This window comes from Rhyacophila brunnea, unplaced genomic scaffold (genome assembly GCF_057557595.1).
Source record: "Rhyacophila brunnea isolate RB1 unplaced genomic scaffold, BYU_Rbru_1.0 scaffold_17, whole genome shotgun sequence".
NCBI lineage: Eukaryota > Metazoa > Arthropoda > Insecta > Trichoptera > Rhyacophilidae > Rhyacophila > Rhyacophila brunnea.
The window spans coordinates 36,395,974-36,423,881 of NW_028232827.1; the positions used below are offsets into that span (position 1 = coordinate 36,395,974).

General features: G+C 34.8%; 1 protein-coding gene across 1 annotated transcript; it reads left to right on the forward strand.

Moving 5' to 3' along the window:
• Nucleotides 1–70: 70 nt before the first annotated feature.
• On the forward strand, nucleotides 71–27,708 carry AstCC (Allatostatin double C). The gene is made up of 4 exons (XM_085944987.1): nucleotides 71–375; nucleotides 4,551–4,692; nucleotides 19,944–20,165; nucleotides 27,564–27,708. The coding sequence occupies exons 2-4, from the start codon at nucleotides 4,552–4,554 to the stop codon at nucleotides 27,654–27,656; spliced, it is 456 nt and encodes a 151-aa protein (XP_085801113.1). The 5' UTR covers nucleotides 71–375; nucleotide 4,551; the 3' UTR covers nucleotides 27,657–27,708.
• Nucleotides 27,709–27,908: the final 200 nt, after the last annotated feature.

A 27,908-nucleotide genomic window follows, 5' to 3' on the forward strand; every position in this document is an offset into this window, starting at 1 on the left:
CTATAAAGCCTGCCACAGCAACGCCCCCAACGCCTTAACGGTTCGGCACTTACGGAGCGTGAAATACTAACGAAGTGAGTCCTTCAAACCGTCATTCTCACCCTAGACGATTTCCTGACACTTGCTGCCCTAAACTCAATAAGAAAACACTTAATTTTGTACTCGGTGCAAAACTGGACATTTCTATAAAAACACAATAATAATTACTCCTAAAATATAGCATTTATTGTACACATTGCATGATATATTCATTACTGCTTTATTAAGTAAATATATAGTTAATAACTTTAAGTGGTTGTGAGTGTGCTACCATAATATAATTGCAGTACGAAGTTAATTTAATTTTGTGATAGTTTAGTGACAGTACTTCAACAGGTGAGTTCGAGAAAATATTATTCTTTAATTTCGTTTATTGTCATTCACCATGAAAAATAAAATAAAATCTTTTGACGAAATACCATAAAGAAAATTATCAATCGTTTAATTTTGGTTAGAATTTATTTTGTTGTCTGAAGTAAGTCATTTATTATAATTTTAATCTGAATATACACTGTATAAAACGATGTTATTATAATAATATAAACGGCACTTGAGTTAAACTGTCTATTTATGAAAGTTTAATAATTTCAATTAAATTTCAATCTAACTCATTTATTTCCGTTTAGTATTACGTCTATCACTTTTTCAGTCTACAGTATTATGTTTTTTTATTTACAATTGTATAAGTATGTGATTGATTTTTTGAAATTTAATGAAATTCTGAGATATGCACGATATTCTTTTATTATATTTTCAATTGAGCGATTGTTTATTTACGAGAACAATTAATTTAAATTATCACATACGTCATTTCAACACAACCAAGAATCATATATTGAAGTCAGACCATTATATAAATTGCATTACTTTTTATAAATTTAATTTAGCCAGTTTTAATTCGTCATAATTCACATGATATGGGCTATTGCATTTAGTTTTGCATTGACAAGTTCGCATCATTTATAACATAAAATATTGGAGAGATCCGTGATGTCGGTTAGTAATTAAAGTAGTAGGTAGATACTTTGATTTAATAAACAAAGCCGATTGCCAATAGTAGCTTGTTTTGGAAGAGCGCTGATGAGCAGGCACTAAAGGCCAATAGTTAAATTTTGTCGTAATTAGTATTTCACATTGTAGCATATTGGACAATGCGCACAGGGCGTAAACCCAAGAGATGCAGGTTCGATTCCTGCCGGGTGTCTTAATTTTTTCAAAAAGATTTTTTCTATTGGTTATAATATATTTTCTCAGAAGTGTTGGTACTGTTCGGTTATCAGGAATACAGCGGAAAACACGTTTCGAAAATAGCCGATAAACTGGATTATTTGTTAGGTTAACCTAACCAAACCTAACCTAACCTTACCTTACCCAACCTAACCTAACCTATACTAACAAATAATCCAGTATATCGGGTATTTTCAAAATGTGTTTTCGGCTGTATTCCTGATAACCGAACAGTATCGAAGTGTTTTTCAAAATTATGTATGTTTAATAATTAGAATGGTACATTTTTAAATATTGTAAATTACGCGTTGAATAAAAGAAATAGTTAATTAAAATACGTAGAAGTCCGTAGAAGAAGAAAATGGAAACTAGGTAGGTATACTTATTGATTTATTTCAAAGGACCATATTATTAAGACTTATTAGTATTATGGTTATTTTAATATCCTTGACATTTTTATGTTTTCACTTAGCTCCAGTATAACATATTATTGTGTTGAACATTAGGGATACAGAGAGAAATGTGAAAGCAGATCTAAAAACAGCCTGAGGTTATATACAAAATAAAAATACTTCACGGCCCACACGCACCACGTAGGTCAAAATGGAGATTTTATGGTATTTTCAGAGCATAAGCCAGGACATTCCTTAAACATTGTAGATAATCTACATATATATATAATTTTGAAGCCCTACTATCCTTTATATTTATTTTAAACATTTTATGACTGCATAAAGTATTTGTATTACATAAAAGAGTATTCTTTTAAATTTCTCGATCTAATGTTTTAGAATATAGTCATATTTCAGTACATCCATGTGCAGTGGTGTTAAGATTGGCATTTCATTCCAGCAAAAGAAATGGCGTATTTCAAAAAAATACTACCTTATCTTAGGTCAATAATTATTATAAAACAATCATTGTCGCAGGATGTCTTATCACATTTGAATGGTCAAATAATCAGTATCTGTAGAATTATCTTCAAATGTGTTAATCGTGCCCATTTTTTGAATAATAAAATGCCTAATTCTTGGGATAATTGGGATCACAGAGATTATAAATATATTTTTTATCGTAAATATTTCACTATATAATGTTAACAACAATTTTACTAATGGTTTTATAAATGCGCTTAAATATTAATAAACCTAAAAAATCTTAACACCACTGCACATAGATGTACTGAAATATGGCTATATTCTAATACATTAGATCGACAGGCTTAAAAAAATAATATGTTAAGGAATAAAAATACTTTATGCAGCCATTAAATGTTTAAAATAAATATAAAGGATAAAAAGGATTTAAAATTACATAAATATATTATCTACAACGTTTAAGGAATGTCCATGCTTATGCTCTGAAAATACCATAAACTCCATTTTGACCTATGTGGCGCATGTGGGCCCTTAAAATGGAAAAATATTTTCGTTATTACTAAGCTGAGGTAGCTATTTCTATAATATATACCAAATGATTCTCTTCGATTTGCCGCCCTTCGAGTAACTACCCCTAAGCGACGCTCAATCTGCCTAGTACTATGTACATAGTATTTTAGCTTTCTGGATTCTGCCTTCTTTAGTTCAACGGTTCAAAGTAAAACAGGAACGGAGATATTCGCATCGGTTAATATTCAGGAAAAGTCCACCAAAAAGTCATCATCCGCGTGATGCCCTGCCAAAAATGAACCACCCGTAATAACGGAAGCTGAATATAATAAAAGTAATGCGATCACAAATGAAACAATTAATTGTGAAAGCATTACCGGAAGCCATTGAAAAACCTCTGTTGCTCGAAAACCCAATTGATCGGCCGGCGATTGTTCATAGCCAAAGAGTGATTCCCAACCTTTTTTGTTTGGCGGAACCCTTAACATATTTTAATTTTGCGGAATCTCTACTTGGCTGACACACATTAAGGCAGTGTTTCTCAACGTGGGGCGTACGCCCCACCGGGGGGCAATTTGAATGTTTTGGGGGCCAAAAAGTAAATCTTGAAAATTATTTTAAGAAGAAGCATAGCGCAAGGATCGCACTAATTGTACATCTAACGTAATATACTTACATGTTTACTTACGAAAGTGAAATTAAAAATGGTATTGCCTATGTGTATTTTTTATTTGATGCAATTCATTTTTTTTCTAGAATTAATAAGGTAACTATAAAATTTTGATAAGGGAGCATGGAGATTTTTGAAGCGTTGAATAGTCATGGGGCTTGGAAGAAATAATGTAGGGAAACACTGCAAGGTCATAGGTGATAAATTACAAAATAGTCGTGTTACAACCTAAGCAGAGAGCTGACTCAAAATGCCAATCTTTAGCATTTTTGTTTCATATGTTATATTTATTTTAATTATGATCCCCCCCAGTAAAAATTTACTGAATATTAGTGCCACAGGCGAAAATATTGTAATATTCAAATATTAATCTACCATCAAAACCTGTATTAAATAAAATAATAAACTATTTTTTTTATTCAACAAATAAGACCCCGCGATGGCCCGGCCTTTAATGTCGTGGGTCCCGGGTTCAAATCCTAGGTCTGACAAGTATACATATTGTTTTTTTATTTTGTGTATGAGTCAGAGAATGGACCTAATATGTTGAGCAAGTGGCTGACATCCATTTCTCGTAAAAACAAAATCTGTTTACAAACCTCCACTCTGTGGAAGCCCATATTATGACCATATTAGAATTGGACATGGTCGAAAGAAAAGAAAAAAGAATAAGATACAAGATTTGAGAATATAACAATCTATATTAGATTGATGTAAATTTAAAAGCTACATTGTTCGCATTCCTCGTTTATGTCACCCTCTTAGGATGTCTTGCTCTAAACAACACACAAGGAGGGTTAGTAAACAATAATTCATATGTACCTATTAAAAAAATAATATAATTATTTTTAATACAACTGAATTCTTCAATTTTTGTACATTCCTATATTATTTGCTGTCCTCTGATATGGTGTGTATTAAAAATTCTCTTCCCATGTAAATTTGGTTTAAATAATAACTATGATGCAATATCTATAACTAATCAAACCCAAAAAGGCACTCCATTGCTTAAATACAGGACACGTTAAACCTTACTTTCTGCCTATTACCAAAAAGATTTTCAAGATGCACGTACACACCTTTTGAGTGAGTTTTTCCGAACTCTCGCGGAGCCACAGGGTCCCGCAGAACCCGGTTGGGAATCAGTGTTACCTATATATAGTAAAAATGCAACCTAAGTTTGTAATTCTTAATAAAATGTTAATCTATTATTTTAACACTTCCAGGATGACATCTCGAGGTGCTGTTATCTCAATACTTCTCTTTGTGCTTGTCATCGATGGAAATTCTGCGGAACCTGAGGAAACCAATCTCGCAACATCAGAAAATCTTTCCAATGAACCGGAAATAAGATACAATGAATATCCGGTATGTTCAAATTCTTCACATACTTTTTCATAACAATATTACCTACGAGTATCTTCAGAATTTCTGATATTTTGTAATAATTTTTTCTTAATTTTAATAGATTTTTTAGTTTTACGATACGTCGATTGCGGAATGGATTTTGGTCGATCTGATAAAAGATCCATAGGAATAGAATAAAAATGTAAAAAGCGTGTAACCCAATTCAATTGTACGAGTACACTTGTGAGTCCCAGACATTCTACATCTAGTTGAATATTGCTTCAGCCATTCCCTTTCGGATAGCGAGCTCTCCTTGCAAAGTGTCATCTCACTGCACCCCCAGGCATAGGCCCACATCCTGAAGCGGGCCCTTCTACCTATCGCTAAGGTTAAAAGCAGTGTGATGGTCGACAGTAGCGTTTTCCAAATTCTACTTGTGAATTATCATTGAAGTATATCACTCACATTAAATTGCATCGCACAGTCACATATTTAAAAAAATATATAAACATCAAACCGCATGAGACTTTTTTACTATAAGAGCAAATTTGTGATGTATCTCACTTAGCTAGTCAACCCACCACGCCGGGCCTCTCTAAGTTCAGGCCCCAAACTAGAGCCCTATCAGCCCCTCCCTTGTGGGGGCCAAGGCTAAAAGCTAACTCCTTTCCCTTTTTTTTCCTGATGAATTCATTCCTTTCCAATTTAGTACCTTTATCACAAACACATTGCGTTGAAAAAATATATCTCACTACTGTTTATAGTTATTCGGTAGTTTAAAATCAAAATTGATAATAATAACGTCATTATTTTACCTTATTAAATACTTAATACATACATGCATTAATGTTTAAAGAAATAACACCATGACAGAATGACTTAGTTACATAATTGCTTTAAACGCTATCCAAGTATAATATAATATTTTTGATTGTGTTTCAAAAATAGAATAACAAGAAAATCTCCCATATTTCACCAAATATATTTTAAAAAGACACACCCTTACACATTATGATTTATCTCATAATTTCCGATCGAATAACCCTAAATAGACTTCTATGAAATAAGGATAATATTGTTTACGGTCGATTCAATATTATTTGATTTTTGAATGATTGACAGGCGCATTATACGTATTAGAAATGATAACATAATATGGACGAATAACTACGTGTGTTTTGTTTATTGGATGAATGAATAGTTTACAAAGTACAATGTAGGCGTTCGGATCGGTTGAAATCTTGCTGCAAAAGTGTGCGAGTAAAATGGCCGCCAGATCACAATTATCGAGGCCTATTTTGAGTCATTTTTTCACACCCATCTTTGCAAGTTTCAGAATTCGATAAATTTAAAGTTAATATTTATTATATCATCAAATGGTTTGTTTGTTTACGTAGTAGTATAGTTTTTACTTTGCTAGGTATTTTTTTTAGTGATCATCAAGCCGAATACAAATAGTTGAATTTAGTGTCTTTCTCCGTTTGTTTTTGATTGGCTAAATTGAAAGTAGATGGAGGCTCCAACCATTACTAACCAAGTGGCAATGCCGTGTATGTCGGCTCGCACATTGGAACTCGTCTCGCCTAAAAACGTGTCGAATACGTCGACATAACACGTGTTGCCAAATGAGGCTTCGCAGATCAACCGTTTCGTCTGAGAAAAACATCTGGCTGTTGCATTCGACATGTTGCATCCTTCTCGGGCTCCGAGTCGGAGGGTCGAAGTCACAAAGAAACACATACGAATTGGTCATTCCTATACCGGCTTGTTGATCGCCGCATTTAAATATCAATACGTTTCGAAGGCTACGCGCGACTGTCGCTAGATAGATGTGCGAGGTTGTGTCATGCAACACTGGCCGCCTGTTCTCAGAAAATTTGATTTATGGCGGTAAGGCACACGAGGCGAGTTGTGATGTGCGAGCCGGCTATATACCTACTGGTATTATAGACCAGTAGAAATGTTTTATTATCGTTTTATAGCGGCATGACTTCAAAAAGAGACCTACAGATGGCGCTGCCCATTAACTGGACATCGCAAGCGCTATGTAGACGGATTAGGATTTAACACTATGTTTATTCCGTAAATTATTTTTACGATTTCCAGCATTTTGATGCACCCCTCCATCCATCTTAATTAACCGCCCTCCCTGTCTAAATTGTTTCATATTTTTCAACTTTCTTCAATTCGTTAAAAAATCTTTGAAAATAATTGATTTTAGAGACTTCTATTCGTGGATTCTCAGAAATAAAAGAGTTAAATAATTCCATATAACTCAGACGGTTAAATTATGGACATCTCGAAACGTGAACACATTGGGATGTGGCGACCGGCGAGCCGGTATAAGAATGACAAATTTGTAGGTGTACATATGAGTTCTGGCGGTTTCGACTCGCAGCCCGAGACGCATGCGAATTGTTGCTAGCAGCACTAGATGTTTTTTCAAACTAAAAAGTTGCATTCCACCAATTTGCGGAGCTCTATTTGGCAACGTATGTATTGTGAATAACAATGACGTCACATCGGCGTATTCGTCACGTTGCAGACGGACGAGCTTTGATGTGCGAGCCGGCTTAGATGGCCAATGGACGAATCACGCATGACAATAAAATTAACATTCGAGAAAACAGAAGACAAACGAAGACCTGCACCGCGATTTCCTAACTATCGACTCGTGTGTCACCCGACGACATGACGTAATTGTGACGTCAGGCAATACACGCTCGAGGCATGCAGCCCAACACACAGTGCTCACCATAGATATTATTATGATGAAACACCTATTTGTGTATGGTGACAATGAATAACGCCACTATCTGACTAGCGTTATTTTCTCGAATGCTATTATCACTCCGGTAGTACGTCACAATGATGTCATATGACGTCATGTCAACCGGGCGGCTTGGACTCGCAAGCTCTAACATAGGGCCCCTGGTCGAGAGCATACAAGATTGAGGGATAAAAGCGAAAGATTTATACGTATTGAAAGGAAACCAGAGTTAGATGGAGGGATAGTATCGCATTGGAATTAAGAACCTTTCGCATCCAAAACTGGCTTTGGTCATATATGGAACCAAGTCCCTCGTAGCTCCAACTCAACTTTTTAACTGTATTGTAATGTTGAAATTTGTACTTAGTTTTATGTTTTATATCTATTCACATTCAGTATTCACTCCATCGTCACCATCAAAAAATATTATAACACTCAAAAAGAATATTATCTGCATTAATAATAGAATTATTTTAACATTAATGGAAATCTACAATGAAACAATCCTACAATACTTAAGCCAAGTTTTTCATTCTTAAGAAAGAGCTTTTCTATAAAACTCAAAAGTTTTTAACTTCTCTTAGGCATGATTATCATTCATTATTTTTGACTTGACAAAGCGGTAATCACCTGTTGAAACACCTGTCGACGGTTTCCTAATAAGTTGTTATTTGAGACAGATTAAATATGCTGAAAGGTAAGTCAACCTTGTTGTATGACCTTAACCTATATATTTTCCCTTTACCTGAGCGTACAATATAATATCTGTACCTATGTATTAAAATCACAGGCGTTTTTAGTTAGAAAGTACCTGCCTACTATAAATAAGCTTAATTGTATGAAGAATAAATACCTGATCTATTTTAACTTACCAGATAAAAAAATCCGTATAATTTTGATTACAAAGGTATGATTCTGAGGCTTTTGAGAATTATGTATTACAAAACACTATTACACACTAATTGTATATTTTAATTAACGAAAAACAAAAATATCAGGAGGTGGTTTTCAAATTCGGTCAAAATTATTTATTTGATATTTTCATTTGTCTAAAATTCTTGTGTTTACTAACAACAAAACAAACACGTCATTTCTCTGATCACCTTTACAATGTAAGATATTTAATTCAGCAAGGTGGCTGTATTTGAGATGTAAGTGATTGGTTGAATAGGATTTAACACTGTTTGAAAATAGACCCGCCTCGATTTTTCCACTAGGTATTGAAAATTAATAACGAAGTGATGATGAATTTGACAAGTTCTGAAAATCATAATATACTGCCAAGCACTCCAAGAGAGTGTTCTAGCATTACAAATTGAGTTGACCACTATTGAAAATTCAATGCTCGAAATGACCGGAGTCCAACTCCGGATCGGAAAATTCTCAATACAATTGTTTTGTGGAAATTTTATAAATTACATTCTGATTCGTGAATTACTTAGTAAATATTAAAATCATTTGTATTACAGTTTTATTCTTTAAGTTTAAGGGGGGACATGCTCGTCGAAGGTCAAAATTGAGTTTTTATTGTATTTTCAAACCATGATTCTGGATACTCCTTAAACGTTGTAGATAATCTTTTTATATAATAGTGAAGCCTTATTATCTTTTATAGTTATTGTAAACATTTGATGACTGCATAAAGTATTTTTGTTACATAACATAGTATTCTTTTAAACCTCTCGCTGTAATGTTTTAGAATATAGTCATATTTCGGTACATAACTGTGCAGTGGTATTAAGATTTTTTACGTTTATTAATTTTTAAACGCATTTATAAAACCACTAGTATAATTTATTACGAGATAATTTTGGTAAAATATTCACGATAAAAAATTATATTGATAATCTCTGTGATCCCAAATTTGACAAGAATTAGGCATTTTATTATTAAAAAAATCGGCAAAATTAATACAGTTGAAGATAATTCTAAAGATACTTTTTATAAGCTATGTCTTTGACCATTCAAGTGTGATAAACATCTTATGAATAATGATTGCTTTATAATAATTATTGACCTAAGAATAAGGTAGTGTTTTTTTGAAATACGCCATTTCTTTTGTCATTCCCTAGTGGTTAAGCTACAACATACGGCCGTAGCCATAAATTGACAAACTATAATTAAAGTAGGGAGTAAAATTATGTTAACGCGCGTGTTTGACTACTTAACTTACTTAACCGAATTTTTTTTTTTAAACGGTACATGCTCAAACACGCACGTCAATATCATTTTACTCCCTACTTCAATTATAGTTTGTTAATTTATGGCTACGGCCGTATGTTGTAGCTTAGCCACTGGGGAATGACAAAAGAAATGGCGTATTTCAAAAAAACACTACCTTATTCTTAGGTCAATAATTATTTTAAAGCAATCATTATTCATAAGATGTTTATCACACTTGAATGGTCAAAGGCATAGCTTATAATAAATATCTTTAGAATCATCTTCAAATGTGTTAATCTTGCCGATTTTTTGAATAATAAAATGCCTAATTCTTGTCAAATTTGGGATCACAGAGATTATCAATATAATTTTTTATCGTGAATATTTTACAAAAATTATCTCATAATGAATTATACTAATGGTTTCATAAATGCGTTTAAAAATTAATACATGTAAAAAATCTTACCACCACTGCACAGTTATGTACCAAAATATGACTTTATTCTAAAACATTAGAGCGAGAGGTTTAAAAGAATACTATTTTATGTAACAAAAATACTTTATGCAGTCATCAAATGTTTAAAATAACTATAAAAGATAATAAGGCTGTAAACTTATATAAATAGATTATCTACAACGTTTAAGGAGTGTCCAGGATCATGGTTTGAAAATACAATAAAAACTCAATTTTGACCTACGACGAGCACGTGGGCCGTCAACTCATGGTGAGTACCTAATACCTATATATTCATCTAACAGAAAGATCGAACACATTTTAATAGTTGAGAAAAAAAAATACTGAGCGCTCCGCTTGGTAAAATTTTCCATTTCGAGCACTGTAAAAATTAGAAAATTACATCCTGATGTACGAATACGTATAATTATATAATATGCGGATAAACTGAAAACTAAAATATTTAAGAAGTAGATACATCCATATTATTAGGTACGTAATGTATGATTCAGGATTAGGGCATTTTGATGTCCACCTAACCTTAATTCCTTGTCTGCGTAATATGCCTGTCAAAAACATCCTACTCATATTAAGGACAGGTATTATATACCAGCATAGGTTGACCGAGGACATAAAGCACTAAATAAGGCATTGTTATTTCAAATGAAATATACATAAATGTATTTATTTTAATAGTATTTTAAAAATTACTGCAGTAGGTATATGTTTACATAATATATTCAAACGCGATTTTTAATGCTCGTACATCTAGGGTAAAATTATTACAGTGACAAATAAAAAACAACGCATAAATACCCAGGCTTGAGAAAATCACGTAGATGCGTTGTGACCTCATTGGAAAGCATATTGCCAAACTCAACTTAACAGAGTTGCAGCAGCTGAATCGAAGTTGCTCTTGGCGACCACATTTCCACGTCGTCTATACAGACTGTAGTAACAAATTCTATTTATCGCGTAATGTAGCTTTTTTACCAAAAAAAAAATCACTGCTTCAATCAGATCAAAGTCAAACTTTACTTATACTTTAACAGGGCTCGAAATGGACCGGAGCGCACTGGAGCGCCGTTCCGGTTCGTGAAATTTGTAAAATTATCGCTCCGTCTCGTGAACAAAATATTTTGACCGTCTGAGGTTGATAGGCCGTATAATATAAAATCGAACACACTTATTTTTATAAAATACACATACAATTTTATAACTATATAAATATCTACAAAAAATTGTCGACCGGTCCGGTTTGTAAACTTATTCATTTCGAGCGCTGTACTTTCATGAGTACGGGTACGTAATAATTATAGGGCTTGGCAATACGTCACCAGGAATCGAAACCGGAACCTCTGGTATAAGATGTCAGTGCCCTGAGTATTGGTCTACGAAGGCCGCTAATCACTGACCTTAATCAATTTAATTCAGTATAATATTTTATAGCAGCCATATTTCCTTCAATGACCCCTTGGTTACTACTGTTTGTTTTTCCTGTAGTTAACTACTTTTTAAGCATCATAATTCAACTTATTGCCATTCCAGCAGATTTGACGTTTCTTTCGCATCGTGTTCATAACTGCTAACATGTCCATCAGTCTATTTTGTGGTCTCACTCATAGTCCAGATCAAGATTGGTCTGTACATGAACAATTAAAAATTGCACAAAATATGGTTTAAAAGTTATAAACAATTTGATTATAAATATGTGTATTGAGACAAAATAACGCATTAAATGCCTAAATTTCTCATCAATATTCATGTAATTGATAGAATTAGGAAGAAAAATATTATATCTAACCAGTGTGTTGTTAGTATAGTTTGAAAATTGGTGAGAAAGTGAAATAGCAATAGTGATAAAAGTATGTACCGTTGTTTTATAGGGGTGTGTTTGGAGTTAATATTATATTGTATTCAGACGGTTGAGTTTGGATGTGTGATGTGATATTGTATCGAGCACAATAATTATTACACTAGTGATATTATACGGCATGATAACAAGTGTCTATAGATGAATATATATTTGATGAAATTGTTCGCAGAATAAAGCTAGGCGTGAGTGCTTTTGGCCGCATGAATAATGTCCTCAAAAGTGAAAAAAAGAGGAACGAGTAGATAAGGAAGCAGAAAAGGGTTTGCGATGTGGTAGAGTTCGTTAAAAGCCTCAAATGGAGATGGGCTCGAAGAAGGGACAATCGTTAAATAAATTTGGTCATCCAGTGGTATCCAAGAAGTACAAAACGTCCGCAAGATATACCTAGAGGCTGTTGGATCGATGAAATGATAAAGTTCTGCGGAAGTACGTGGCAACGCAACACACACGACAGAGAGAAGTGGAATCAGCTTGGAGACGCCTTCATCTAGCAGTGGATAGATTCAGGCTGATGATTATATATTCCTGATAGAGGCAACGGAATCTTTGTTGATGATATCTCTAGACAACCTGAAAATATTATGATTACGGTACACGATTTATTACAAAGCTTATCTTATAAGCCTTTATATTAACAGATTTTTGTTTTTACGTGAAATGGATATTGTTCACTTGCTCAACCTGGTAGGTCCATGGTCTGATTCTAAGCACAAATTGAAAAACATTTCGTGTATTTGCAGTCTGCCTTCATCTAGCAGTAGATAGATTCAGGCAAAATGAAAAAGAAACCCGGGATACCAGATTTCGGTGGTTGGATTATGTATACAGAGACACGGTATCCCTAAAAATAAGGCAGTGGAAGTAGCTTGTGGAAGATCTAAGGTAGTTTCTAGAAACAGCCAAGAATGATGATGATGGATAGAGTTGATTATATTAACATTATTGTGTACAAGATTTCATACGCTTATATATTTTACTTTGTGTGATGATATTATATGTAGGTGCGTAAGAAGAGGACGTGACGTATTTATGTATCCTTTGGGAATAGAGACTACATTAGCTACAGAATAATGACTAAAATGTTTACCTTTGACTTTATTTTCTTAGAATAATTTAAACCTTATACTTTGGTTATTTGAGATACATACACAACAATCTTTGAAATTACACACATGTCATACTCACATTAAAATATTTTTATCTGAATTGCTATTGCATCGTTTTGAAAAATCATTCACTCATACTAATAATACTATGTACGCGTAGAGAAGTATTATTTCACAACGTTTTTATTAGTTCGTATTCTTGTTTGTCTGGTAGTTGTTTATCCAGTACAAATCTTGCAATCGATTTTAACCTAACTTCCTGACTAGCTAAACATTTGAAACTTTTAGAATATGTCAGAACACGATGCCAATCAGCGCTTGAAATGAAAAAGTTTACGAACCGGAGCGCTCGACATTTTTCTGAAGACATTTACATATTTATCAAATTTTATATGTATTTCATAAAAATAAGTGTTTGATTTTCTATTTATATGGATTATCTAGTTCAGACGGTCAAATTATTTTGTCCACGAGACGGAGCGATAGCCTTACCGATTTCACGAACAGGAACGGCGCTCCGCTGCGCTACGGTCCATTTCGAGCCCTGATGCCAATCCATTTTTTAAATACTTTTAGGCATTTTTAAGTAGAATCGAATTCATTTTCAGTTAATTCTGTTTTGTATGAAAAATTATTTCGGAAGAAATCCGTAATCCAATCCACTATTATTGGTTGCTAGGGGTCTGGGGTCCTAGCAACTAAATTATTTATATATACGTGCGTTACTATGGAAATCAATATGAATGTCAAAATGACATTTCAGTATTATTTCTATCAAGTACAAATTTTTTGATCGTGCTAGTCAAGTCAAGTTTATATGATTCAACAGAAAATTTAAAAAAGTTGCATATAAAAAGTTCTTTTTATCTTGTAATTATTTTGTTATTTTTTGTGTAGTGTAGTTGCGTGTCATATTAAATAAAATAAATAGTGCCCAAATGATGTTAATATTATTATGTCGGACATAGACGTAAGCCGGCTCGCACATCAAAACTTGTCCGTCTACAACATGTCGAATACGTCGATGTGACGTCATCGTTATTCAATTTCAATGTATTCTTTAACATATTGTGGACATTACAAATTGTAGTTTAAGACGTTCACAACATAACAGAAATATTATTAAGTAACTATAAAGAAAAAAATACCTAATAAGAACGATAAAAATGAAAATATAAAAAGAGAACATAATATAAACATACAAAAGCAGTGAACATACAATTATACATCTATAGAAGTTCAAATAAGTACACCGAGTTTTCTAAAGAGATCCTATTTTAAGAATTTATAAAATAGCGTCCACCTGAACTCACCCTCACGCAAATGGAATATATCAACACCCGAAGCAATTTGGTTGAAACACAAAACACACATTGTCAAATGGAGCTCAGCAGATTGGTCGATTGCGACTTTTTAGTTTGAAAAATACATCTAATGCTGCTATTAATAAATCGCATGCATCTCAGAGTCGAGTCGAAGACGCCAGAACGCATGCACATATCTACGAATTGGTTATTCCTATACCGGCTGGACGGTCGCCGCATCAAAATATCTATACTTTTCAAGAGAGTAAGTGCGACTGTCGCTAGGTAGATGTGCGCGGTCTTTATATGCAACATCAGATCGACGTTCCTAGAAGGTTTGATTTATGGCTGTGCGGCAGACGAGGCGAGTGAGAGCTTGCCTACTGCATACTTCTGCCTATATTTATTTCACTTAAGTATAATATTTTTGCGTGTGCATGCCCCACGAGGGTGGCGTGGCTTAAAGTGTCGTAGGTCCCAGGTTCGAATCCTGGATCTGACAAAAACACATATTATTTTCCAACTTGTGTTTGAGTCACAGTATGTACATAATAGGTTGAGCAAGTGGCTGACATCCATTTCTCGTAGAAACAATATATGTTAATACAAACTTCCACTATGCGGAGGCCCATATAGTGGGCGTACAGGCAGAAGTCACTAACTCCAATTACACAGTTATGAGATAATCAATGTATTGTGTTTTTGGTATTCTTAAAATGGTTGAAAAATCTTTATTTTTGAGTTATTCATTACTTTTATTTTATTATATGTTCAATAATCTTAAACCGTGACTTCTGCCAGTCAATCAGCATTGCGTTTTCTATATAATGACATTAAAATCTCAATTTCGTCAAAACTGGAGTTAGTGACTTCTGCCTGAACGCCCACGATGACGAGTATTTTTTGACTATTATATTATTATGTCATGGTTTTCGCAGGGTTTAAAAATTAACCAACACCATCTGTGAATTGTAGTCTCATTTCAATGAAAACTAATACCTACGTGTGACTGAAAAAGTTTAATTATTTATGGTGGATCTTAATAGCCTACCTCCACCCTTCGGCACTGATAGGCATACTAGTGGGAGTGCCTATTTGAATAGATACATTTTCATGATGGCTTTGTGAAATATGGATAATAACATTATTATTATCTGCTACTATCACATCACCTGAATAACATTTTCCAACTAATATTCAACATAATAATAATATATTGTTCGGAAACCAATATAAGTTGTGCCTACGTAATTTATTCATGCATACGAAACTTTATTATGGCGTCATGGAACTTTAGAAACCCATCATATTATTTTCTACAACGCAAAGTCGTTATACTTTCTAAATACTTATTTTATTTTTTATATACCTACCGTTACCTGGTGGCCAATTTTTGAACGAAGCCGTAGTTAGGAGTTCGAATAAACATGGAATAAACCCAACAAATCTTTTTGAAAACGCAAGAGTAGTTTTAAAGGAAATATTCTGCGTATAGAGCTTCTAATGGTATCGAGGCCTGAACAAAAACGAACCATAAGTGCGAGTGAGTAAGTATTCGGCACGCTTATACCTCCGCTCTATTAGCGAATTAAAAAGTAAACAATGTCAACACGGAAGTTTTGGTCGATTTCATGGAAATTAAGTAATATTTTTATCCATTTTGGTAATGATATCATATTTAATCACTATTTACCCGTTAACGTTACATTATTAAACGATTCATTGTTAAAGTATGTAGTTATGTCTCCAATATTATCTACAATGTTCAATACAAGAATGTGAACGGAATTTTCGATGTATTTTACAAACAAACATGTATGTTTTTGTATTCACTGTATCACAATAAATATACTTAAATGAGAATTTAAACACAAAATAGCACTTTAAACGGCAATAGTTATGAAAAAGACACGTAACTAATAGATAAACAGCCTTTCTACAATATTACGTTCTGACATTAAAAAGTCTGACGTTTACCATATGTCAGACCGACGACTGCGAGCACCTCTACCGTCAAAGCGTATGTAGCTCAAAAACTTACTGCAGTCTTAGTGCCAGTTGACAAAATATAAAATAACACGTACTTTAATCGAAGTAGGCTGCGCAACGGGTTTTGTAGTGCTTCGTTCAAAAATTGCCCTCCTGAAAGCAATAGTTGGATAATGATTTGAGTTACCCCATCTCCAGCCGCAGTGATGTACCCAGGGCCTAGACAAAATGCCGCTTTTGGGCAGCGCCATAATGCCGCCCCATTTTTTATAAAATATTTTTTTCATCATTCGTGTTCGTGTGCTTTCTGGTCATCAAGGACGTTGAAGGGCCACGGAAGTAAACTAGATATCGCGAAACCGACAAAAAATTACAGTCCTGTTAAACCTTTTATGTTAATTAATACATTTTGTTTTTCAGTGAGCTGATTTTTTTAAAGGAAAGATATTTTCTTTATTAAGTAGGTGCTCGGTTTAGGCAGCTATTTCTATATAATATCAAATAATTATTCTCGATTTTCCGGGACGTCACGTTATAGCCTACCCGCCATGTATATGCAGCCACGATTTATGCTCGGCCGCCTTCCATGATGCTATAATCGTGTCAGAATGAAAATATTTAAATGCCACACTTCCTTGTCCCGAAACGAAGCTGCATGGGACTGATGTGCATAGCAACCATGCACATTGGTGTTTAAAGAAAGAAATTAGAAAATACAAAAATAATCTTGACTTTCTCTGCCATAATTAATGACATTTAGTATCCTCTGTATACGCGTACACCTCTGCCGAAACAGAGGAGTCAGGAGTTGAAAGTGATGAATTTAAGAAGGGATCGGAATTATTCCGTCCTCCATATAACGCAGTTAATTTTACAAATGCCTTAAAATTGGCCTTGGTTGATATCAAGTCGGCGTGGTAAATCGGACCCGATGAAGACGAACCCTGGCAAACAGCTCCGATCGGTCAGATCCCATCAACGGGCAGTCCCACAGGACGTGTTCAACGTCATCACTCTTGATGGTCGTGCCTACATGTGCATTTCAGACCATATCAAATGAAAACTATGCAGCCTGGCTGCGAAATCACCATAAGGAGCTGTCTTCTCCAGTGTGTTGGTCTTAGTCGTCTCATCTGAAGCCTGCAGAATACATATGAAAAGAAAACAGATACATTTATTGTTCCTTGGTTGATGCTGACCACCTCGACTGTCATGTATCGAGTGTTATCTTGTAGAATTGTAGATGTAGAGTTGTAAGTTGATAATAAAAAAATCGTTATTCTACTGTGCGTTATACGCTGGAAACGCGGCTTCATTTCGCCGAAAAATATATTATTACTCTGAGGTCCTAATATCATTACTCACTGTAAATAACGCACTCGCGACTAGGGATTCCAATCCCGGGATCCCGAATCCCGGGATTGATAAACGTAATCCTGAAACTTTCGGGATTGATTTTTTTATCAATTTTTATGGAAAATAAAATAAAAACGAAAATATAACAGAAAAAATACTTTTAATAACAAATAACTACATTAGAAATAAACTGAGTTTGAATGAAGTTTGATTTATACCCATGTGTAAGTTGCCGATTCATTTTATTTTTTCACATAAATTAATAAAAATGAGAAAGATTGGATAAAACAATGCTTCGCACTATTTATTAACAAAGTAATTCTACCATGATCTCATACATTTTACGGCAGTTTCATATTTGACTGACTAATTAGATTTATGATGCGGAAATGCCATAAGTACACCATGATTTGCTATACTATTTTAAATCTCGCTAACCCATTCATTAAGACTTTACTATCAGAAACAGCAATCTCATATTAAATTCACATTATTATTTATATAACAATAATATTTACTCCATTAAACTTATGTTTTTCCAAGATTGAACGTATACAATATTAATAATACATGTCTTAAATAATATAAATTATACTAGATTTATTTTTGACCGATTTTATCAATGTTATTTGTAAATATAAAATTTTTATATTAACAATGGAAAAAGGACCAGTCCCGGGATTGTCAAATTGTAATCCCGGAATCCCGGGATCAGAAATTTGGCTCGGGATTTGATTCCCACGTCTTGCGACAATATGAGGTGGGGCGCGAATTGAGAATCTGGCCCCTAGAAATCGGACAATTAGTATTAGGTACCGATCAGTAAGTATATAATTTATTCATTGTGTATTTCTGTTTCCGTAAGTAAAGTATGTAAGTAAGTTGTAGGCGAGCTCTGATAACTTTAAACTATTGTAACATAATGTACCTTTATACCTTCTATATTTAGGCAATTTATCTTCTTCACGAAGGTTATGAAATCGGCATGGAACGGTTTAATTTAAGATGACTTTGAATTTATTTATATCAACTACATTATTTTAAGGTGTGCTTGTTAATATTGTAATTAATTCTAAAATTTGATGTTCCTCAATGAATTAATTAAACATGGTTGAATACATTACAAACAGACGCCATAGTTATTATGATTATGTAGTTGATATTTCGCAGATGTAGGTACATTAAACATATCGAGGTAGCTAAGCCAAAAGGATATATTATTATGTACAGTAGGTACCTATAGCATTGACGAGGGATGGAGCTGCGTCAGTCATACTTATCTGTTTTCATTGATACAACTTGCAGATGGTGCTAGTAATTTTTTTTATTGCAATTAAAACCACGCTTCAACCAAACCATAGGCGATCTACATTCTACACGAATAGTGCATACTTTTTCAATCATACTTATTTGTTTTTGCTGAATTAAGAATACATTAATAATAATATTATTATTACAGATAGTGTTAGTTACTTTTTTTAAATTCACTAAGCCCTGTCTAACCAAACTATTATCGATAAAAAATATTCTTTTATCTATAAAATATGTAGGTATGCTTTAATGACATTATTTAAAATATTTTATAGATAAACGAATATTTTTTGAATATTATATACTATGGCTTGGATTAGGCAGGGTTTAATTGAATTTTAAAAACTAACAAATAATATCTACTACACATTATATTCCTGGTTCAACGAAAACAAATGTTTGACTGCCTGGTAGCTCACACAAGTTGAACACTTGAATGCATTAATGGTCCTTTCATTGATTTATTCACTCTTTGTTTTATTTCAACCAAATAGACAAGTTTAACAACAAAATTATCGTTCCTAAACAAATTTGCCTCAAATTTAAACATTATGATTTGACCCTTTTATTTCATTTTTTCACGAGATAGACAGCGCGCTACACAATAGTATAGAAGTGAGGTATTATAAAATTTTACTCCATATTTTTAGACATGTTTGCAAACAACCTTTTATAGGACCGTTTTTTATGCAGTTTCTAGTGGCCGTTTTATAAACTATGCATTTGGTTTAAAATTAATTCTCCATTAAGTGTGTTAAACTTGTCACGCCTCACTTTGCAACACTCCGTTTGGCAATCGCTGTATTAGTAGATATATCAACCTCATGGACATTATTGTTGCCCGAGATAGACAAGAAAACTATTGTACGATATATTTATTACTTACAATTATTAATAATAATTACGTAGGAATATTATTCTAAGCCCTATGTATTTATTTCAGCTGGTGGTGACCAAGCGAGCAGCTCTATTGCTTGACCGCATCATGGTGGCCCTTCAGCGAGCATTGGAAGACCAGGGAGGTGTCAGACTTGCCAGGGATTCGTCGTCTACCCTGAACATGGCCGATGTCGGAGTGATGCCATCAGCTCGGCGAGCACTTTCCGGTGAAGACGAACTAAACATTCAGCCTATGTCTTCGAATGTGAAGTTAACTGCATCGCAGGTGAAATATTTTATATATTTTTATATATGTTGCCAAAGAGTTTGCACGATAACAATATTATGCATTAGCGTTTTTCGGGGGCATGCAGGCCATGTACTGCGCACGCGTACTGACGCGTCTGTCGTGTTCACACGGGGAATGGTTTGATTTGAATAGATGGGTTACATGATAAATAATACACTAGCATTAACACACCTTCTACAAAATCATGTAATACATAGATCAATGCTACATAATTTCAGGAAATCGATATTACCACCGGTTTTTCTGTGAAGGAATCAGTTGATGAGTGAGAGGAATGTATATTATTTTTAAATAACACTGATAGTATATTAAATTTGATTTCAGAATTTTTTATAATTCAATTTGAAACGAGAAAAGGCGAATCAATATGTCAAGCAATCTGGGATCTGATTTTGACAGCTGAACAGTGGACCACTCGTTGCTTGTGCAAACAGTTATGCTCAGGCTTTATTAATCTAAAGATGGCGCTGAATGATCGCATCCATCGCATCACATCAAAAGTTGTGATTTCATAGAGCCATCTATTACTCGAATTTCGAAGCATACACCCTCACGTAATATTAGAATACAATATAATACAAATTAACCTTCGATGCATCTTAACTAGCTGTACCTAACTGTAATTAAAATAATTATTAATTATAATATTAATTAAAAAAATCTAAAAATCGATGTTATAATTACCTACAGTTATTATTAATTTAAACAATGGTACTTATATATATTTTTATAATACATTGCATTTTATTTCAATCGAACTTTCTCTATAATTTGTCATATTATTTAAAAAATAATTACAAGATAAAAATAACTTTCTATATACTTACAACGTTTTTTAAATTTTCTGTTGAATCATATAAACTTAACTTGACTAGCTTAAACGATCAAAAAAAAAAAGTAGTTGATAGGAATAATACTGAAATGTCATTCAGATTTCCATAGTAATGCACGTATATATTAATAGTTTAGTTGCTAGGACCCCAGAGCAACCAATGATGGTGTCGAAATAACTTTTCATGCAAAACAGAATTAACTGAAAATGAATTCAATTCTACTTAAAGATGGCTAAAAGTATTAAAACATGCACTGGCATCGTATTATGATATTATATTCTAATAGTTTCAAATGTCTAGCTAGTCGGGAAGTTAATTGAAAATCGATTGCAAGATTTGTACCGGACAAAGAACCACCGGACAAATAAGAATACGAGTTAAGAAAAACGTTGTAATATACGTAGACCATAGACCTGGTAATAATAATTATGTGAATGTAATAATTGAATTAATAATACAAATTCTGGCCTTTACAGTAATAATTTGAATGAATATATTATTTTACAATACCCTTATTATTTATACTTAAATGAATATTTTTTAAAATTATATAGGTAATAATAGGTATTATGTAATGATTAACTGTCAAGCAACACAGTAGCCTTTGTCATAAGTCATAATACTAAGATACAAATCCAGAAATCACAATTTCATTTATAAAATAAAATCAAACTGATGTATTTTCTATAAAGACATACAAGGCTATTTATTATACTTAGGAGTTTTTACTATACACTGCTGATAGTCCCACTTTTTTATTAGGTAAGTATATGAATTATTGACATTCTCATAGTAGGTTGTTACCTAATGAAGATAATTAATTAGGTATGCAATAACATGATTTGATGTTACATATTCCGAGACCTTAATCGTACCTACCGATAGATTATAACTAGAAAACATAATGCTATTTATTAGCTCAAAAACTTTTAATTTTTTTACTTCTTATGACCACAATATTATAATAAAGATATATTTTTATTAAAGCTATACTTCAATGAAATGGCAAATAATTTTCAACTATAGGCGCGACGAAATTTTGGACTCGCTGGCAGTCTGAGAGCGAACGTCGAGGCATACACTAATATACTATATACTACATCGAGGTGTTAATACGTCTTTTTGTTTCGTGATGGCGACGGGGGTATTAATTCTTAAATTGTGTAAAGATGTCTAAAAACGTTACCCATTTACTATAAAAATAAAACATGTCAATGAATATATTATTATTGTTACAAATAGAACATACGTTAAAGTGCCCACTATCACCCGTCATATATGCACAGCAGTGGATATGCACGGCCGCTTTCTATGACGCTTTTAACGTGTCTGAAAGAAGTGATTTTAAGTGCTCATTCCGTCCCAAGACGGAGCCGCACGGGACTGATGCTGCAACCATGCACCATAGTGCTTAAAGAAGAAAGTTAAGAAAGAAAATTTTTGTTTTTTGGACTGGCTCTGCTGTCCGCTGACGTTAAGCGCTTTGTGTACCCGCATACGTGGTGAACGAAAGACAGCTTGTCATCAAGAATTACTCCCAGACACGTAACCCTTTCGGAGAAACGCACTGAGGTCTGGCCAAAACGAACCGTGGGCGGCCGTCGAGTTATGTTGACTCAAGAACTACCCCTGAGGAGGACAGCTTCTGTCTTGCTCGGGGCAAAGGTCAGCTTGTTCAGCAACCCCCAATTAAGGATTCTGCCCAAAGCGTCCGTGGCTGCACGCTCAAGTGCCGGTCGGCTCGTCGCCCCAACAAACAGGAGCAAGTCGTCGACGTACGCAATGAGCGTGCAGCCCGGAGGCAGTGGCAGGGACAGAACGTCGTCAAACAGTATGTTCCACAAAAGGGGTCTTAGGACGGAGCCCTGGGGATACCCCATGGTGGTCCTCCTGTGAATCAGACTGGGGCCGGAGTCGTAGGTTATCTCCCTATTGCTAATTGTAAATTTGAACCAAGGCAAAGAGGTCCCCGGGGATCTGTCTCAGTCGAAGCTTTGCCAGAACCAAGGGCCACCACGCAGTATCAAATGCGCCCGCGATGTCGAGAAAAATCCCGGCAACGAGGTCCTTGCCAGGAGCTCTCCACAGAATCAATAAAGCAACAACAAAGCAAATCTCATACTCGGTGGACTTTCCAGGTCTAAACCCAAATTGTCTTTGCGAGATTGGACAATTTTCCGGCAGGTGGGAATCAATCCTGCTGTTCATCAATCTTTCCAATATCTTCCCGAAGACGGGAAGGAGCGTAATCGGTCTATACGCTTTTGGGTCACAAGGAGGGCGACTGCCGGCTTTGGAGATCACCGTGAGGTGGCCCTTCTTCCAGCAGTCAGGGAATATGTCACTACTCATGCATTATTTGTAGAGTTGCGTGATCTCGTGTGAGGCAAGAGACTACGCCCTTCTCGATAGTGCGTTATCTATGCAGTCAAGCCCCGGGGCTTTGCCGGCTGGGAGGCTGGCAAACAGGATCCCTAGTTCAGACATGGTAGTGGCTGCAGATCGCTGAGTGTTTAAGGGGAGCAGCGCATAGACGCGAAGCTGCTGAAATCGGTCGTTATCAATGTCGAGCGACTCGTTGTCCTGCGAGAGCATCCAACAGGACTGTGGCGGACTCTTCAGAGCTATTGGTGAACGATCCGTTGGGGCGCCGTACCGCCGACATAACTTTTCCGGGCCATGAGCCCAGCTTCATCACGCGGAAGGGGGGGGGGGGCACGGATCATTGCCGCCCATTTCAGTGACGAACTCCCTCCAGTGCATCTTCTTAGCCTTACTGATTGCCTTTTTGAACTTGAGTCTAGTGGTCCTGTATGTGACCGCAAGCGGATGGTCCGCCTGTGGCGGCCCCTCCAGCAATCTTCGCGCTGCTTGTAAGGCCCTTCTGGTCCTCTTCATCACGTCTCTCAGTCTTGTCAGTCTCGGATTCCACCGGGTGTGAGGTCCGGCGGTCTTGGGGTCGTTCTTTCGATAGTGCCCTCCGCTTTTTCAATTATGAGATTTGTGAGGTCCTCAGCCGCAGCGTGCATGTCCTTTGGCGGAGGGCGCGAGGCCATCCTGTCCAGACCCTCAGCAAACTCGCAGTCAAAACGTACCCAGTCGGTTCCCTTGGTCCTAAAACGCCTCGGCAGTGACTCGCACACAAGTGGAGCGAGAGACGCGTGACCCCTTTTGGTCCTGTGGGCGAACGTAATCAGACGGTGGTCGCTTGCTGACGCGTCCATATGGACATTGAAGTTAAAATCCCTCCACCAAACCCGCCCCGTAACACCCTCGGTCTTAATCGAGAGTATCACGGGACCCGTCAATTGGTGATGTGAAGCATCTAAGAATTGGCCTGGGAGTGTCCTGGGAGAAGATGCCCAAGACTTAGATTGCTACGCTCAAAGTGAGCTCTGACTGAGTTTACTGAGTTTACTCTAATGCAAAGTGCCAGGGAGAGAAAAAGCACATGAAAATTACTAAAAAGAAAATGAACCTACTTGTTTATTAAACTAAAGAACGAAGCTAATCATACAGGCAGCAAAATTTATGTGAAGAGATCTTCACGCCCGTAGTAAGACGCCGGAATTTTTTTGAAAGCAAGATAATTGGCCTTAGTAGCAACCAGGTGATGGGTCCAACAGCTGGTTGGACCGACCTGAGCATTTCCTCCCGTTCAGAGCACATACTCAGACACTCCCATAGGATGTGGTTGGCATCCCGTATTTCCCCTCCGCATGGACATGTCGGACGGCTTGCCAGCGAATCCACCATGACCAGTCACAAATTGACTGGTGTAATGTTCTGGAGTCAGATATTTGGTTATCTCCATTCGCCACTGTATGTCTGGAAAAAACGTATATGTGTGCCGGCCCTTGGTCCAACCCAATCGTGTCCTTCCTCGGTGCAATGGCCGCATGTGGCGCTTCTCGCCGAACAATTCTTTGCCACGTGCCCGTATAAGTGACACCTTGTGCACTTGACGACGCCACAAAAGTCTTTGGTTCGGAAGGATTCCCATCCCATTTATATGCACCCGTCATTGATGAGCGCTTCCCTCACCTTTGCCGGGACCGATATCACCATGTGACATTTCCCGATTCTGGGGCCTGCCCTGTGGCTCAGTTTAACATGGCGGTATGCCTCCGAGGGGAGACCCGTGACCTCTCGAGTGTTGGCCTTAATAATAAACAGAACATTAAATGGATGCATGTTGGATTTATATGACAAATTATATTTCGGTCGGCATGCGTCATTAGCAGCCGCGGCCCGCAATCCGCGCATCGCCTAGCCACGATCTTTTTAGACCATGCCTAAACTGAGGTATAGCCTTAATATTTCGACATGATCAAAACTGACGACATCTACAGAATAAATGTAATATTTATTTTAAATCATAAATGATTAATAATTATTAAAGCCAGGTTTCAAATCAAATATTGCATGTCATTTTATAGAAACCATTTTCTTATGACCCATATTATACAGATAGTTTTCGATATATTTAGTCCCACATTTCTTTCAAATTTATTGATTCTGGCTGCGGATTTTATCTGAATGTTGGACGTTGGACATTCATTGGTATTTTCCGAAACAGTTAATATAGAAAATTGAAATTTTCGAAAATAATTTATTGTAGGTAGTGCAAATAGTGCTATATAGTGCAAAAATTGTAAAAAGCGTGTGAGAGAAATGGTTGTAAGGTATTAGTAAAAATGGAAATACAGGTACCTATCTACCTAAGTAGATACATTTTTTTGTTATCTACCCAGTTCTTGGGAAATTTCTCTTTAAATAAAATAATATTCTAATAATAAATAATATAAACCTCAGTGTCAGCCTATAATCGATTTACAATGCTTAAGACCACTGTAGTGAGAGAATGCGTCATCTGATCGGAGCAATTCTGTCGTCAATTTGTGCGTAAAAAACCAACAAACAAATTAACAACAAATTTCATTGCTACCTACAAAAATGGCTGTACCAAAATAAGAAACAAAGACTTGGTATAACTAGTAGTAGTAGGTAATTCTGGCAGACAGTGAAAATGGAAAACCGTTCAGTTACCAATGGGGAATATAATATTATAAAGGAAGCGTTTTTAAAATGCTCCCACGATCTCTTTGAAAAATTTGAAAACAAAAAAAATTATTCAAAGAATAAAAGATATGCCTTCGGCTAGAAACACGTTGAAAGATTGAATCTCAAGAACTCAAATTGTAATTTTTAAACCTTTTCAATAGAGTTCTTAAAAACTATTTTTTTTATTTTTTTCCTCCGTAAAAAAACTGCTCGGCACGTTAGACAGTTGAAAAATAATATTTGGAAAATTTTGGTACGCGTACGTAATAAGGTTTGCCAACCCTGCCCTATAATGTCGTGGGCCCCGGCTTCAAATCCCGGGTCTGGCAGAAAAAAATACATGTTCTTCCCAATGTGTGTTTGGACTCATAATATGGACTTAGTATGTTGAGCGAGTGGCGACATCCATTTTTCTTCGTGTAAAGTAATCCCATGAAAATTTGCTTAGGATTGGACACGTTCAAAACTAATGACATCTACTTAAGGCGAAGTCTTCACTGAGCCTTTTTTAAAGATGCACCTAGCGGAAAAATACGAAGCTTGCAATTTAAGATATGTTTTTGATAATTTACAATTTCAACTCGAATAAATATGTATCTGAAAACATTAAAAAGGAAAATATTTTTTATTTTAAGTCAAAGATAAACTTACAAATGTAAAAATGTAATAAAATGAGAATTTGTTGAATCGGACCGCACCCTATTATTACATATATTTTATGATCATATTTATTATAAAAATTAAATTTATTAAGTTTTCTAAGCATCACCTAAGAGATTTTTGACTAATTCATAGTTATAATATTTTTTATATCTATTTTAAAAAACATCGATTTTTATAAAAAATATAAATGTGTATAACTTGAAATCTTTTTATTTATATCAAACCAAGCTTCAATATTTGGACCATTCATAATTAAAATTTGATATAAATAATAAGATTTCAATTTTAGTTTAAGTTTTAAGTTTATCTTTGACTTAAAATAAAAAATATTTTTCTTTTTAATGTTTTCATAATACATATTTATTCAAATTATCAAAAAAATGTCTCAAATTGCAAGCTTCGTATTTTTCCGCTAGGTGCCTCTTTAAAAAAGGCTCAGTGAAGAGTCGCCTTTTTTAGCCAGGTTTCAAATCAAATATTGCAAATCATTTTAATAATCAGTAAATGCCATAGAGCAGTGCAAACACTGCAAACGTTGAAAAACCATTTTTATTTGATTACTCGATAGGCCATTTAAAAAAAATGGATTATAGCATAATAATAATATGTAGGTAATAATAATTGTGTTTCATGTACATACTTACTATGGTTTTTTTTTTCTAAAATACTTGCTATATTTTTCACTATAGAAAGAGATGGTAACATTAATCCATTTACTATTAAGATTATATTTTGTTAATAATATTAGGTAAAAGCAAATTTTTTTCGTATAAATTTATTTATGAAAAATTATTTTTGTTCATTTGTTTTTCAGATGGCTAGAAGAGGTCACACGTCTACAATGCAGCCAAAAGGAAGAGTCTGGAGATGTTATTTCAATGCTGTTACCTGTTTTAGAAGAAAATAAAGCATAATATTTATGTACACAATTTAGCTACTTAGTGCTTTCGTGAAAAATTAAGCTTACTATTATTTTTAATAAAAAAAAAATATTATAATATATATTATTTGATATAATTTTTCTATTGAGGAAAAATAATCTTAGGCCAGAATAATATTATTTAGAACAATGTTTTGTTTATATGGTACAATTTATCAAGGAAACAATAGAAGTAGTCGAATGTATAAACGAAAAAGGAGTTAAGTCTCAGTTTTATTA

Coding starts and splice junctions, on each gene's coding strand:
- AstCC (XM_085944987.1), top strand. CDS start 4,552: ATGACATCTCGAGGTGCTGTTATCTCAATACTTCTCTTTGTGCTTGTC. Junction 4,693..19,943: donor TAAGATACAATGAATATCCG/GTATGTTCAAAT, acceptor TATTTATTTCAG/CTGGTGGTGACCAAGCGAGC. Junction 20,166..27,563: donor TGAAGTTAACTGCATCGCAG/GTGAAATATTTT, acceptor TTTGTTTTTCAG/ATGGCTAGAAGAGGTCACAC.